Source organism: Gallus gallus, chromosome Z (assembly GCF_016699485.2).
Source record: "Gallus gallus isolate bGalGal1 chromosome Z, bGalGal1.mat.broiler.GRCg7b, whole genome shotgun sequence".
NCBI lineage: Eukaryota > Metazoa > Chordata > Aves > Galliformes > Phasianidae > Gallus > Gallus gallus.
In genome coordinates this window covers 989,959-1,006,658 of record NC_052572.1, presented here as the reverse complement: position 1 = coordinate 1,006,658, position 16,700 = coordinate 989,959, and the positions used below count along the sequence as shown (strand labels likewise).

At 42.6% G+C, this 16,700-nt stretch overlaps 1 protein-coding gene across 11 annotated transcripts in view; it reads right to left on the bottom strand.

Annotated features, from left to right (window-relative positions):
• LOC124416941 (NEDD4 like E3 ubiquitin protein ligase) overlaps positions 1-16,700 on the bottom strand; it is a 130,105-nt gene that overhangs the window by 65,336 nt on the left and 48,069 nt on the right. For 10 of the 11 annotated variants that reach the window (XM_004948998.5, XM_424462.8, XM_046905707.1 and 7 more), the window contains exons 3-4: positions 6,029-6,110; positions 833-871 (exon numbers count right to left, since the gene is read on the bottom strand). In XM_004948998.5, coding sequence (XP_004949055.1) covers positions 833-871; positions 6,029-6,110 — 121 coding nt within the window. Of the gene's footprint in view, positions 1-832; positions 872-4,455; positions 4,572-6,028; positions 6,111-16,700 lie in introns of those variants that run through there. The other variant, XM_046905709.1, reaches the window with a different exon arrangement.

Here is a 16,700-nt window from a genome sequence, read left to right as displayed (position 1 = left end):
TTCAGATGTGTATTAGCCAGTTGCCAAACCTTGAAACGCTACACGTGGAAAAAAATTCCATCTGAACCTCAAAAAGTCACTTACTAACAGCTACATTGGTGGGAACTACTTACACATTCCTCTTAGCAAGAGCGATGAGCACTAAGGCTATCAACACTGCTTGACGGGACGCTCATTTTTAATAATCTACAATGACAACGTCTGTTCTCAAGCAGCTGTTTAAGATTAGATTTTAAAGCCAGTGAAATTTTACCTAACCTACTTCTGCGGAAGCTGCAGCTGCAGTAAAATAAATCCATTCTTCCTCAGAAAATATTTTCAGCAACTGAGTTATGGCTGTTCCCATTTCTGCTATGTTGGTTTTGATGACCACCACTTCAAATACCTCTTTTACCATTCTCAAATATGAGAAGTGATCATTTCTTACGAAAAGTCACCTACGAACTGAAATGGCACCACCCAGTTTTGAGTGAAAGTTACCTTCATTTTAGGAATGACTTGAAAAGACAGAAGTTAAATACAAGGAAAAAAAACTGTCATTTCAATTTTTTGGCAAGGAATACAAAGGTCGAGGGAAAATGCTTTTTCAATCTTCCTTCCCTATGTTTGTATGCCTTTTGTTTGTTTTTTTTTTTCCACAATAGCTTAAATTTCATACGGTTCTTGGAAATGCTTCTGATTATTTGCCACCACATTAACATTTTAAGACCACAGGAAGCATCACAATGAGCATTTTTTTAATAAAAACATATAAACAATGAATAAAAAATCACACAAAACACCATGCGATTAATTGCACATTACAGTGATTGCAATTAAAAGTGAAACTTACTCTGAAATAAAATTCTTCATTCCATTTTGGATTTAGTGTCTATAAAAGAAAATAACATATTAGGATGTTACAATATCTGCGGGTTTGCAATCTCACAGCCATCACAACATGCATGCAAGTGACAGTTTCTAGAAAACACCAGGAAAAAAAAAAAGCGCTTCCTAACAAAATAGCACCAACACTGCTGTCAAATGACTTAGAACTGCTCTACTAAATAGACCAAATGTGGGAAGGGATTTGAGTCAGAAGAACTGAAAATAGATGGTAAGTATAAATGAATCATGGTCACAGAATGGGACCCCCCAGCCCCACCCCTGCCGTGGGCTGCCCAGGACCCATCCATAACCTCCAGGGCACCTCCAGGGATGGTGCACCCACAGCTCTGGACAGTGCTGGGGTCTCTTAAAAAGGAGAATGAACAAAAGGGAAGGTTATTTCCTCCGAACAGACAGCATTCTCTCCCTAAACGCCCCCAAGCTTGCAGAGGATTATAATCTTGCTCTAATGATCCAAATGAAACATACGGAATAGATTGTGTTCCATTTGTGACCTGAAGGGAGCTCCAGCATAAAACCATGAACTGATAAAAAAAATTCAAAGTAGGAACACTGATAACTGGCACACTTCAAATTCGGATAAGTTGAAGATCAAGCACGGTCTGTCCCCAGGTTTTGCTTCCATGATGAACCATTCCCTTGCTCCCTCACACAGCAGAACTTCACCAGAAGAGCTGCTGGGGTGAACTGGCTCTACCCACCAGAGCTTTGTTGGAGCAGAGAAGATGATCCTGGCTGCTCATCCAGTACTCCTTAGCATGGATGCAATACATGGATGCAATACCCAGGACACAGGGGCTCAATGTGCAGCACTTCCCCATAGCGTGGTCCCACGCATGCCCGTGGTTGCAGCGCTGACAGCCCACAACCTCCCTTTCCCTTTGAGTTTGGGCTGAATCTCAGCCCAGCGCATATACAACTAAGAATCCATGAATTCAAATACTGAGATTTGAAAACTGCCTCCTAGAAAATCTACAGAAATAAAGAAATTATTGAATGAAAAAAAAGTCCAGAGACTAGAAGGGATGGGTAAGAGACAGAGAGAAGCTTCCTGCTTTTTTGCCTTAAAGAGCAAAAATGCGTTCACTAAAGTAATGAAGCAATAAATAAAACAAATACGATGTTTTAATACTTGCGTTCGTTCACTGCAGTTGTTCCTGGCAAGAGAAACCTCTCATCTAATCTGGCAGCTAGATTTAAGGGCACTACTGCTAATCAATAACACATTAATTCTGAGTACTGCTTAACCACAATTACCAGTTGCAGGAAATAATGATGTATTAGGCAGCACAATTTTTAGTAGACAAGCAGGTGACTATTAGAAATTGCTTCCACCTTCACCAATCCAACAATTGATAGGTCAAGCCAAAAAGTACAAGGGCTAGAATCACAGCCGAGGAGAAAAACGTTTGTACAGAAAGCCTCCAGAAATAAATGGGTGAATAACTGCTTCATAAAGGATATTAGCAGGGAAACAACAACAAAAAGACTCACCAGCAAAGAGCTACGTCCTAAAAAGGGCAAGTACTGCAGAGATAAAGGACTGCCAGGAGTCAAGCTGAGTTAGATCTTCCACGGGATATTAGAACAAACACAAGGAGGGTTTTTCAACCATATAAATATACAGCAAACTAGGAAAGAAAACATGCTACTAAGCGAGGAAGTTTTAAGAGGAGACCAAATGTTTTTAGAGAGAAGAAAGTAAGCTTCACTTTATGGTGAAGGCAGAAAAGCCAACAGGGATCTGCACGAAGGTATTCGGTGCGACAGCCAAGGCTGATACGAAGACTTCAAAGCTCAATGCAGTGAAATTGAGGAAACCACACAGTCACCTTCCAGAAGAAGTGGCATGTGAAGTCACAGGGCCAGGGACAAAAATGTTAAGCCACACTGAGCGCTGTGAGGCCACAAATGGCAAACAGATGTCCTACTACAAAAAGAGCCAAAGAGCGTTTCCAGCATTCAATCCGAGCAAAGCTCCAAATGAAGCAGGGCTTTACTCAGGTGTTGCAGTTGGAGGAACTGAACGTGTGGAGGGAGGTAAAATTAAACCTCAGAAATGCAACATAGCCAGATCGTGTCAGATCAGTCTGAACCTTTTTCTCTGATAACTTTACTTTTGCAGGGTGAGGAAGCAGCGTAGGTTGAATCCTGGCTGGCACAAGGGCAGGTCCAGCATCTCAGAGCTGGAGGATGAAAGGCGAAATGCACCCTTCTGCCTTCCTGCCAGCACTCCTGCAGGGCAGGACAGGGCCACAGGAACTCCCTCCTTACACCAAGGGAGGCAAAAATGAGTAGAAAACTAAGGATGAGGTGAAGAGCAAGCTACTACCATGTTAACAGACCAGTTGTGGACTCGGAGGTCACTGGCAGTGTCCTTCAGAATCACTCCTGGGAATGATTTTGCTCAATATCTTAAACTGAAGGCATGCCACAATGTTTGCTGTTGATGAAATAAACAACAGAAGCCATGAGCAGCACAGGAAGAGAACTGCTCAGAGAGCAGACAACTTGAGGTGAAATTCAGCAGCTCAAAACAAGCAACTGATGAGAAGTTTCCACAAGATGAGTTCACGTTACTACTAGGGAAATGACTGAGAAAGTGCAGGCTGTAAGTGATGGTTACAAAGAACTGTGAAGAAAGACAGATGCAATCCCAGGAGCAGCCTCAGCTCACCCCCACCCTCCGCAGCAGCTGAGCAGTGCCCTTCTCCCCTTCCCAGGGTAGCACTGACACCCATAAGCTCACCACTGCCCTTGGCACAATCAGCGCAGTACTCTCACATCCTCACCATGTCTTGTGCTTATGGTGGCCCTTCTCAGCTGCTTCCCTATTCTCCTGCCCATCACACAGCCCCATAGCTGGTAGTTATCACCTCAGCAATAAGGTTACAATCTTATTTCCAATCTCTCATTCTAATCACTCATAACTCTCTGCACCAAGGCTCTACAGCCATCGCTTTTCAGACATGTGGGAGCCCAGTATGCCATCTCTTCAGTACGCGTGCTTTTACACCAGCAACATCCATCCAAATAAAGGCAATGTTATTCTAGTAAGAAAAAAAAAAAAAAGGTATAAAAATAGATATAAGGCAATCTGCTTTGGCTATAACACCCAAAGAATAAACATATTGCTACTGGAAGGAACCAGGAAACTTTGGATGGAATCTCCATCTTTTCCTAAGAAGCAAGAAGAAAAAATTAAGTATCATCCCTGCCACAGCTCCCACTCTCGCAGGTCCCCTTCACAGCCTGGCTACAAAGGCTCCCTCTCCAAAGCCAAAGGCTCTGATCCATTCTGCATCTCCACTGCCACCGTAACAGTCCTATGCTTCTGAGTCACACAATAGCTGAGATTGAAAAGGACCTCCGTAGGTCACCCAGACCACCATCCTCAAACTGAAATTAATTTCATTGAAGGGAAAGGGGAATGATGTGCATCTCCCTCCCATCCACAGGCATCTGCCAGTTAGCAATAGCTACCATGCTATTTTAAGAGAATGAAAACACGCAGCAAGGACTGGACTTGCCCAGCTGGTTGTCTGCAGGGCGTAGCTGCTCCAGTACCTCTGACTTCCACCCAGTTCCCTGCAGTGCACACGGCTGGTTCAGTGGCAGCTGGTCAGGTCTGTGTCCGTATCATTACTGCTCCAAAATCACTGCAGAAGGCAAAGTCCGAAGACGAGAAGAAACCCTCGCCCACACCATTTATCCTTTTCATCTAACCTTTGCTATGTAATAAAGGTTTTTTCTGTACACAGATACAGGTGCACTGATGTAAGAGTTTCTGGTGAGCAAAGTTGTTTTGTGGTAAACAGTCAGTCTTGCATTTCAGCAAGAACATGATGATTAATATTATATCACGAGTAAAACAGTCAGGTATCATATAGCCTGAAAGTGACCTAAGCATTTTCCATCGATGTGACTCCAAGAACAGAATCAATTCTGTGCAAACACACCCCAGGAAATGGCACAACAGGCTACCAAAATGAGATAAGAATATCACAAGAAAACTTCTCACATTTGTATGCAGAAGTGGCAATAAATCTTTCACCTATTAGCGGGGGAAAAAAAAAACAAGGCACAGTTCATGTTGTTTCTGTATTAACTAAATAGGTACAACTGCTTTTCAGAAAAAAAAAGCTACATTTCTCGTAATTTTGTGTGTCTAAAACTTTAAACAAAACAAAGCTAGATGGGCTGTGAAGGAAGTGTTTTAAAGGAGTATGTTAAAAAGTTATTATGAAACAACGGTTCCACTGGAAGCTTGAAAACTTTCAGTTTCTGACATGATGCACGCCCTGAGCCCTGCAAAAAGCTCCACCTGAGCCCTACGTGGGATGCAGGATGTCACAGCACTGACTGTTAATGGCACGTAATGTTCAGATTTTACACCAGCATCACTGTGCTATTTGGGTAACAAAATCCTCCTCTCCGTTCTGCTCTGCAATAATGATTTAAATTGAATCACTGCCCATCCCAAACATCTTCATAAAAATGCAAGTAACTGCTTCCCTCTTACTTTTCATAAAGGTTATGCCTTTATTCCTCTCTGCCATCATTACCAGTAAACTTTATTTACAAAAACTGCTTTCTAAAATGTTAGGGCATTTCTGTTTCTTTGTCATGAAACAAAAAAAAAAAAAGAAGAAAAAATGCACTGCATTTTCAGTACATTTCCAAGCTTTTCTTCCTCTCATTTGGTTATTTTAACCCCCCCACACAAATGTTTGGAAAACTGAAATTTTGGAAGAGGACATTTAAAGAACAGGGTTTTTTTTTTTTTTTTTTGCCAGAAGTCAAATAAATGATGATCAGAGCACCTTGGTTTTTTTATTTCAGATGCTTTTCATGAAAATAGGACTTCAATAAAAGAAACGGGAATGATGTACGTGCGAGTCAGTAAGCCAAGCTTTGGAGAATATGCAGCATATTTGGTGCTGGTTTTTGTCTGTTCTTCAAACAGTCAGATTACACATAATGAACATATGCATGCACTAATTTTCTCATTTTGGTGTGAAAAAAGAGTGCATTAAGTTTAGATAGACGTACATAACAACTTAAGAGCTGTATTACATTACAGAAGCTTGTCCTGATATTCTTAACATTTCCAAAGCAAATAAATGAAGTGTACACATACCTTTTTAATAGTTTTTGTCTGCACCAAGGCAAGTTCTCTGTTCTCATCTGCTACATACAAGGAAAGCTTCACGTAGGGGTCACTGCAAAAGAAGATGGCACTCAGTGGGAAAATACTTTTACAGCCAAATGTATTATCAGTATAAGCATTTCAACACGAATTTGTCACTTAACTGAATAACTGAGCATCTTTATGGAACTGTTTCTACTGAAACATCTCAAAGAAGTGTTTCAACACACTCCGCAGACACCTTTCACAGATGTGCCATGGAAGGAGCTTGCCATTATCCACCCTCCAGGGCCCATCACCATCACTGCACTGCAGCCTTCTGCCCCTCCAGCCCATGCTCCACAAGGTCCATCAGCAGGGAGACAGCAGCCACCAGTAAGGAGGGATGTGAACAGGAACCCCTTCCATTGGTACGGACACTGGGAGCTCTCTCTGCCTACCGTTCTCAGAGTTTGTAAAATTAATTTCGGGACAGTATTATTAAGGAATAATCAGCAACTGAGTTTCATTATACTAGGAGCTTAATTTACTTGCAAAATAAAATGATACGGTAGGGTGAAAACAATGTAAGAATAGACGAGGTGTCACATTGGATTGATTATTTCGTCTGTTCATGCACATAAGTGCATCTACTTACACTGCAATTAAATTAATCATTAAGCACCAAGGTCTGAGAGAAAACAAAGAATCACGGCGATTACCAAGAAATGCTAATGCCACTCTGAATTGCTTAACCTACTGTGCTGCCTATATTTACTGGCAAAATTGCATACTGTATGGAGCAAGGCACTCATCATAGCAAATGGCGTGCTTTTCAGCTTTGAGAGATCAGGGCAAACACCCAACTTCTACTGTTGGAAACCCAGCAGTATATATGCTTCAGACTGTGCTGTCACTGAACTGTAGACCAGGAGTGATGCAAGAAGAGCATCATGGCCATTAACAGTTTATAAACGCATTCTCATCTTGATCTCCAGTAACAAAACTAGAGGAGTGAACCCATTCACCCCATAAGCTCCAGGTTACTCTTGCCCTACAGTGCTGAAGAGTAAGAAAACCATCTGAAGAGCACTGTGAACTCCCTCTGAAGGAATGCCTGGGGAAAACCATGACATCTGTTCTTTGGAAAAAAAATCTCACCTACAGATTGTGAATAAAACAAAATTCTACCAAAATAAAAACAAGATATAGACTGTGCGTGGGAAAAAGAACAGAACTCTTCTTCCTATATTGTCCTCATTATTATCATAAAGCCCAAAACAAAACCAACTTAAATAATGAAATTCTTCATTACTGCTCCTAGGAACAAAAGAAGAGATTACTGAATGGACTTAAGAGGCAGTGCTCACAAGGAATCCAGCTCTAGTGGAACGAAGGGCCAGCACTCTCTATAGTCGTTGCAACGGGAATCTCTGTCCTGCAGGGGGAAAACTTCACCTACTGTCGAAGATTTTCCAGTGGTTAAAGTGCAAATGTCCCTCTGAAGGCAGGAAACTATTTTTCTGATGATACGCAGAGTAATCCTGTACAAGTAATCAATGCCCATAGAAGGTGCATAGGCAGAGGTCTGGGTGTCTCTGCACAAACAATTCTATTTCCCAACTCCGCAGAAAAATTACACATTTTTGCTGTGGTGAAGTCACTGGAATTGCACCTAAAATTACTATGTAAAAACACAGTCGGTAGCAACTTGTCCAACCCTAAGGTTTCCCAACTCTATGTTTTAATGCAGGCTGTAAAACCAGAACACCTTCGGTGCAACTACCACTTCCACATGCAGAGGCACATTTTCTCATTACTGTGAAATGACTGCCATTACATTGAAACACAGTCACCGAGCAGAAGAAAAAAACAGTGCAGGGAGTAAGGCACTAAAACTGGTCTTTGCGAAGATACATTTCCCATTTCCCGAATCCATGGCAGCTGCAGCCAACCCCTCTCCCACCTGCAGACCCCTTCCCAGCACAGAATTGCTGTTCCATGCTGGCCGCTGCCCACAGGAATGGAATCGGGCTGAGGTGCCCAAGCATATTTCTGAAGTGACTTGATCTGCCCAAAAGGAGGACAGCCAACTATGTAAAACTCCAAGTGCTTCATCTGTACTGCCTTTGTCACCGGACCAGTCTCAGGTGCATGGACCCCTAAGGAATGGCATCTAGGCTCCTTACAAAGCAATTTCAAAAGCCACGCTGAGGACAGTTCCACATATATCCATTGCCAGTCTGCTCTCTGAGCAGGAATCTCATTTTGCAGTGGGACAGCGCTGAAGATGAAGCAGTGCACTTGGCAAAAATCCACTGTGGCGCACACACCAATAGTCCTCATGTTCCCAATATGGTTTATTATTATATCATTTCAATGACTACTAGAAACTGTTTTGGGCTACGTGGAAAGATCTGACCCTACGAATCAGTGGCTCTCAGCGTGCAGTACCTAAAGCAAGAAGAGGCAATAGTTTTATTTAAATCTGTATCGTTAAATTATTTGTCTAAGTAGATCAGTGGCATTTTTGGTGATTGTTTAAAACCACAGCCCACTGATGACCACTGATACAGAGACCAACTGACAACAGAACGCTATGTGGTTCCCAGCTGGACCTGTAAAACCATTTTTGCAACAGAGGACGCGCTGAGCGAGGTTGGCAGCAGAGTGCTGGTACAAAGAGCACTCCAGCAGATAGAGCTGTGAGCACCATTATGGCTGGGCAGCTCTAGTCCCCTCTGCCCTGCTCCCTGTGTTGCATGCAATTTGTCAGACAAGTTCTGGTGCTTGGTAAATATTGCTGGTACTGCTGGGGAGCTTGGTAGATGCAATAGATCACTGTAAAAGAATAATGCTTACAATTGAGAGCTTGTTTACTGTAAACTGAAAAACAAGACATAGATCAAACTGATTCAACCAAAACAGAATCAACCCCAAACCCAACACGGTGTATCCAGCTTTTTCCCAACTAAACTCACTTTGCTTTATGATGTGAGATTATCCATCGGGTCTGGATGGCAGATATGCTGAATGTACCCCGACCGTGCACTTCCAGAAGACAAGGGCATGTATGAGTCATGGCTGAGGACACTGTATGGCAGTTGTTTACATGCCACTGCACAAAGCAGTGCACTATCTTTGTCTCCTGCTCCGAGCTGAGCAGTTTTCCCTGTGACGTTCTACCAGGTGCACTTTATGCACCAGCAGGTAGCATGGACAGAAAAAAACTCACAGTGTTCTCAGGCAGCTCCCTGTGTCCTGAATTAAGCCAGCTGAAGCAGCTGAACACACAACAAAAACACAGCAGTTGTTATTTCCCAAACACCTGTACTTCCCCAGAGGGACGTGGTAATGCTTTTTGGCAAGTGAACTCTCAACAAAACACTGAATACACCTGTGTATGTGTATGGTCATATGGTTATACCCAAACACACATATTAGCACTTGCTCACCCCAGAGTCCAAAACCACACAAATGGGCTATTCCTGTTTCCCCCAGCCAACATCTGAAGATCTCTGCACTTGGTGTACTGCAGCAGAAGCTGAAATTAACAAAGTTCTTGCCCCAAGTGTAAACTTGCACATCACACCGCATACACAGCTCATTAGTTTAGACTGTCTTCCATGCAGAAAATGCGAAAATTGAATATTTAAAAGTATATGGGTGCTCAATGAACTGCCCGTATTTTCTTTTAATTAATGCACTGGAGAAGAAATATTGATGATAGTCTGCGTCATCGTACTGCGACTTGTCCCTTAATCCAGCAGACATAGCCCTCTTTTTTTACTTCTTCTCCCAATTTTGGTGCCACTCCCCAGCTCCCAAACACTTGCAATTACATTTAGCTCCTCTGCACGGCATGCTTCAGCAAGCCAACCCCTCAACATTGCGATCATTCTTCTGCAAACTCCTCAGGTAACATGACAGAGTTTGCAACAGTCATAAATACAGTTAGGCAATTCTTCATGTTGCAGTTACATCAACTCTTGTTGACTCGAATATATCTAATATCGAACTTCTTGCATTTGGAAGTCTATAAATAAATCAAACAGTTAAAACCTGTTACTTAGATCTGGCTCAGATTGCAGTTTGGCCCCATCTCTCTGAAACGACGGCAGAACCAGAGCTCTGTTAGCAGAGCAAGGACATGAACGCAGCCCTGTCCGACTCAACATTCATCTTATCAAAAGGGTTACAGAAAACTTGAGAAGACCTGCCAGAAACCTGCGTAACATCCAAATAAAACCCACCGAAAGTGATTTATATCATAATCTGCCTCTTCATCTCAAATCACCCAACCCCATTTCTTAAAATTAAATTCCATTGGAAAATGAACAGTATTTTAAACGTTTGGCCAACAAACTGCTTTTGCATCCTCGTGTCCAAGAAAAGTACTTACTTCTCAACAACTTGTTTTGTTCAGGTTTCTGATAATTCTGCATTTGTTATGAAACTAAGTCATTACCAGTAAGCATGCACTCTATTCGGCCAAAACGGGAAAGGAGGAAACCATTCCACCACCTCTGTGTTCCCCTCACTTCTTGGAGAGCTGATGTAATACTGAGTAAAGAGGTGAAGAAATCAAAGGATGGGAAAACAAGGATGGAAGTAGATCCACAGTCATTTATATAACCGCAGTAATGAGACAGAATATGAACAGTATCCCTGAGAACAGACAAAATGTCAAAGTTGCTACAGGAGCAAAAACTGAAGGAACTTCACAGTGGCAAAATGCACTGTGTACAGTCCCACCTAAAGGCAAATTTCTATGTGATATTCTAGATGAGTGTCACCTTTGCAAAGCATAGCAGTTACTGACACACAAGATTTATTAGACAACAGCATGAAGATCTGTAAAACTGTTTAAGGAAAATCTGTACGGGGACAAATATAGCACCTGATCTGCTCACAGGTACTGTGAAAAGCATCAGCGAATTGGAATGAAATACACGTGGAGATGAGGAAATAGCAGACTTCTGTGTAACAGCAGTATTTGCAGAGGCGTTAAGGAGAGGCAGCCCTGATGATGTGGATCACAGAAGGTACAAAAATGAGGCACCTGCAGAGACTGCTGACACAAAACAACCGCGTGGGGTACAGGATGCTCTGTGCACAGCAAGCATACTGGAAACAGTGTGAAGTTGTATGGGCCAGATACTGTCACCCTGAAATGGATGGATACAAAGGGACCTTCAAAGGTCCTTTCCAACTCTAAGGATTCTATGAAAGGGAGGGGAGGCAGGGGATTAAAAAATACATATATATATATATATATATAATTTCCTTGATTTTCATTTAGGAGAAAGCTCATTCTTGAAGAAAGCATTACAAAAAACCCTCCTGGTAACCACAGTTATTAAAAAGTGAAGTATGAGTGCTTCCACTGTGCTCTAAAAATAAGTTGCCAATAAAGTATGTCATTCCACAGTTCTGTGTCAGCATCAGTCTCTGGCTTGAATCACTGCTGATTTGCATCAGGTTTTAAAACCGAATGCTACATAAACTGAAGAGCATGACATGGGATGAGTAGAAATAAGCCCTCCAGGTTGTGCTGGTGACATCACACATCTGACAGGTATGTTTGAGTCAGTAATAGTTCTGTAATTTGCTTCAAAAACTTCCTGTAGAAGTCCTTTTCAGATCTAGCACGGGGTTTGTGCTGGAGAGGGGGTAGGAGGCTCAGTGAATAAGTGCAGCAATGTAATAGTATGAAACTTAGTCCGCATGGACTTTTATTTAAAGCAGTATCAGTGGTAAAAGGCAATCTTAATGAAGTCAGCTACATGTCAGATTGAACAAAATCACGGACTTGGGGAAAGCTGTTGAAAGCTGTTAACGTAGTTAGCATCTAAGTGAAAATTTACAATGGTGCTCTGGTAGTGTTACTGTAAGGACTGGAAGCGGGTATAGGAAATGGAACAGAAGCCTGGGGACAGTGCAGATGGCAGCTCCTACAGACAGCCTCTCCCATGGGAGGGTTACAGCACCAGGAACACCAACACAGATGATCAGCCACACAATGCAAAGTCACCAGGACCAGGAGGCTGCCCATTAATGAGACGGCTCATTGTAACTGTTGGGCATAATGAACCTGCATTTAGTGGAACAAAGAGTGATGCTCCAATACACTGTTTATAAAGATGTGTCTTAATGAAAGAGAAGCTGTTTTTATAAAGGAGATTAAGGGCGAGGGGAGGAAGTACGTGCAAGTTTATTTTATCTGCTAGAGGACTCCTTCCCAAATAGTGCTGAAGAAATTATATGAAGTCCCAACCTCAGATTCATGCATAATAAAATGCAACAGCAGGAAAAGGCAGAGGAACTGCCAGGTGGAGGGAGGGTGACTGGCACAGATATCCTTGCAGGCAGAAGAGTACGGTCTCATTACCTTGAATTTCTTCTACCATGCCATCACCCACTAATATCAGAAGACTGGGTATATCCAGTGTGTACTATCAGGCGATCAAGGATCTAAGCAGCATTTTGTACAAAGAAAAGAAATGAGCCCAGTCACAATGTTACTAGACTCTAGCGACTAGGGAAAAATGGCAGTTGATTCCTTGGTCACTTACCTGTAAGATTCCCCTTTACAGATAAATGGTTAAATGGTTAAAAACAAACGGTTAAAAACAATCCATCCTAATGTGATTTGCCTAAACCTAAGGAAAATGTGAATACCTCCCTAGATTAGCAGCACTTTGCAGCCAGTAACAGTTCTCTGGAGAGTAAACCAGAATCCTAAGATAATTTTTTGTACACAGTGTTATGTTAATCACTATCACAAGGCAGAGCAAAGTGGGTTTGGCAGAACAAGAGACATCTTAAAGGTCTTAAATGCTTTTCCTGACCTTCTAGAATCGCACACACATTTGTCATCTTTTCACCAGCTCTCATTGTCTGGCATTCTCTTACATCTCAGACAAGTGTAGATTTATAATTATCGTCTCTCATTACAATTTCAGCATGAAAAGGCACAACCAAAAAGAGGACAACTGAAAGCGCTGACCAACACCCCCTACCAGCAGCATTATTTCAGAGTGCTGTAATACTGGTGCCTATGACCAGTTTATTATTCCTTTACTTAGTCTGCAATCACATTTACTATTTGTTCTTGAAACAGCTTTGAAAGCAGGTCTCAAAGAACCCTTTGCCAGCGATCCAATTTATTATTTCTTCATTCTAAGGCCCAGAAGGGGGTGGAGAGCACAGGCATACATGAAAGAACAATGAAACTACAGAGCCCTGCGCTGCTCTATTTTTGCAGAAAAACACGAAAACGCCTCCCCAAGTATAACATTTAGTATCACTTGTTATGCAAGCGCATGCCAAGCTTCTCACATGGAGGCGAACTTCACCTTCCAAAACAGCTGCCTTCTTCCAAAGGAATCAAGTCCTGAACAAGCTGATGACTTAGCTTCTGTAAGCCTTCCACTTGTGCTACCCTTCTCCCACCTATGGTGCACATACACGTGAGGAAATAATTATCATCCCATGTAATCATGTCTAGAAAAATACTAACATCTTCAAACATAAAAGCAGAAAAGGCTTTTTCTTCCTCGGAAGGAGGACCAAATTCAAACCTTTCTATGGTCATAATGGGCCATCTATCTGGCCGTCGGTCAAAGCTCATCCCACTCCTTCTCCCAGTCACTGAGCCCCACCAAACCTACTTCTTCTCTCTTCCTCCTCAGTGCCCAGCGATGGGAAGATGTATCAAAATCCTTCCTGAGACACTTTGAGACTTGCCAGCAGGATCCTTCACATCCCTTTGCAGGAAGAAGGAAGCACACACCACCCACCCCCCTGCAGCTGGCTGTGGCTGAAGCTCTAAAGCACCTCTGTTATTCGCAGGGCAGCTACTGCCACATCTGGCTTCCATGAGTCACGCTTGGCCATATAGTAATGCAGGACAGAAGGCCTACAACTGAACTAAACCTCGGGCACATCTGAAGGGAGGAGCATAAGCAGAACGCATTTGGAACAGCTGATGTCCTAGGCAGTTACACCACTACTGGAGAGCACTGCACAGCATTCACTACAGTTGTCCCCACCCTACAGGGAACAAGGGAACCAAACCAGTCTGCCACCTTCCAGGCACGACAGATAGAAGACAAGGCAAACAAAACACACAGGTATGATGGGAGGGACACCGGCACAATTAGACCTGCAGGAACTCACCTGTCAGGTTCCGTTGTTTTTCTTTTTGCATGCACATCTGTTTCCCCAGTCCCAAAAGAGGCTAATATTTATTCTCACCAGGACTTTGTGAACAGTAGAAAAGGCAAGCACTGGCACAAAAACATCGTTCCAGTCACTCAATGGAAAGCAAACTTAGGACCTGGGGGTATTACCTGAGAGAGCTTCCTTGAGGACAGGCTCAACATTTCAAAAGCTGTGCCGTACAAAACTTTAGTGTTAACAACCATGAACATCATCTGCTACAAACACCTCGAGATACACATGCTACAGGTGCAGAACTGGATCCACAAGGGCACCAGGACGAGCTCAGACCACAGCCGCTCAGCTTTCTGCACGAAGTCATTGGCTCCGAGAGGACACCCAGATCAACTTTTTGTAGGCTGCAGTCCCCACATTCTATTACAAATACACTTTCATAGCCAATAAACCTCCAAAAATAATTTACAAGTTTGGATCAGTAAAATGCAGTCTTCAAAGCTATTCTCCTCAGTGCATCAGCACAAAACTCTGGGAGCCAGGTGAGCAGAGCAGCCTTCAGCCCCAACACCAACTGCTGACTGCATCTGGCAAGAGGAAGTTCCTGGAAAAATGCTTGGCAGAATCATGTAAGCACACTTAGGGACAACACTGTGCACATACGTAGGACAGCAAGAGGTAATCCTAAAAGATCTCTGCCTTTTGACATGGTGATTTTGAGATTCAGACAGACGACAGAACAAAATCCACATTATTAAACAAGGTTAGGAGAGGAATGAAATACTTCTGGCAAAGTTACAAGAAGAGCAGTGAAAACTGAATCTTACATAAAATGGTATCTTTTAGAGTTTCTATCACTTTTATCCCAATAACCATTTTCCCCAATGAATTTTTCTATTCCTGACACTGTAAGTAGAGGGAAGTACAACGAGAACATACAGAAAATAACTACAGAAGATGCTTCTACACATTTTAGCTGTTCTTTTACTTAGGATGAGCTTTCGGGGAGGTTCACCTTCCTGCACATACTACATAAAATGTTTTAAGAGGTTTTTTAAAGGAGAAATGAGGCAGATTTTGTTCTTGCAGTCATGCAGAAGGCTCTTGCACTGTGACTAAAGCAAAGCCAGAAGTGATACCTGCACTACAATAAAGGCAGGTCTGTTTTCAGGAAGAAGAGAAATCCTTACCTTACACTTCACCAAAAAGCCAAACTTGCAATCCACTGCATGTAAGCAAAAATTTCACCTCTCTGTACTGAGTCCCAGAGCCATTTTACAGGCCTCCCATTCTCCTCCCAGATTTTTATAGTTTATTTTCTTTTCCAAAGGAAGGCTCACACCTCTGCTGGCACTACAAGGCGTTTAGTAGGGCTGCACTCAAAGAGCTGCCAGAGATAATGGTGACTCACATCACAGACAGCTGCAAAGAAGTGCCCGTGGGTGAAAAAGGGAGTTAAAAATCATATAGCAAACTCCACCTCCAGTGCCTCCACCTTCCGTGGATCTTACTTTAAAATAAAGTGTCCTAGTAATGAGTAACAAGATTTTGCTTTTTTCCCAGAACACGTAAGTTCAGTTTTCTAAATGTTGTAAGAAAAAAAATACATGTACACACCTTTTGATGTTATAACAAAGATGGAAGTGCAAACATACAGTTTTTCTCCCATTTTCCTTGAGTCCATTTTTTGTGACCATAAGCCAAAGGTAAACAAATGCTCTAGAGGAGATCCTGTATACATCAGTCTCAACTTGAACTTCTCCTGTGTTGCTACACACCACCAAAATAACTCACTAAGTTTAAAAACCCACTAGAAAAAACAAAACCACAAGAAACTCCCCTCAGTGGCACCTGAATTTTGGAAAAAGGAGTTCCCAGGAATTCCAGGCAGCATCTGCAGCAATGGATGCTGCACGCTGTCTGCGCTGTGGAACAGGCTTAACCAGCTTTGCACAAGCGGACCAAGCTGCAGAAGATTGCAGTTTTGGTCAGGTCTTCTGCTGAGAAGAGCAAAGATTGGCGTAAGCATGACTGGGACCTCTCAGAACAATGAAGCCTTAAAATGTCCCTGAAACCACAAACGTCATGCCACATGTGACAGTGATGCTCAGCCAGGGAAGGAACTGCAGGTGTGAGCTGTCATCTCACGTAAACCCAAATGCAAACTGTCATCTCAGAAGGGAAAGCCTGGCCCTGCAGCAAGGCTGCTGACATGAGAAACACATCGTTTTCTCGCTTGAGTTCACTGGTGGAGATCACTGTGAAGACCAATCCATCAACAGCCTCAGGTGAAAAATCCAAAATTCACGGATTTAACATGACAAAAAGAAACTCAGGATAGTCTGTTGGTATGGGGTTTCCACAGAGAAATCAGGAGCTGGCTATCTTTTATCTACAAATATTCAGTGAGCCCTTTTCTGCAAGAAGTCACTAGGAAAGTAACTAACAGCCTCACAGCAGAGAGGAAGGTAGGTGCTGAGGAAGGGTTCTTTTCAGCAATCCCATT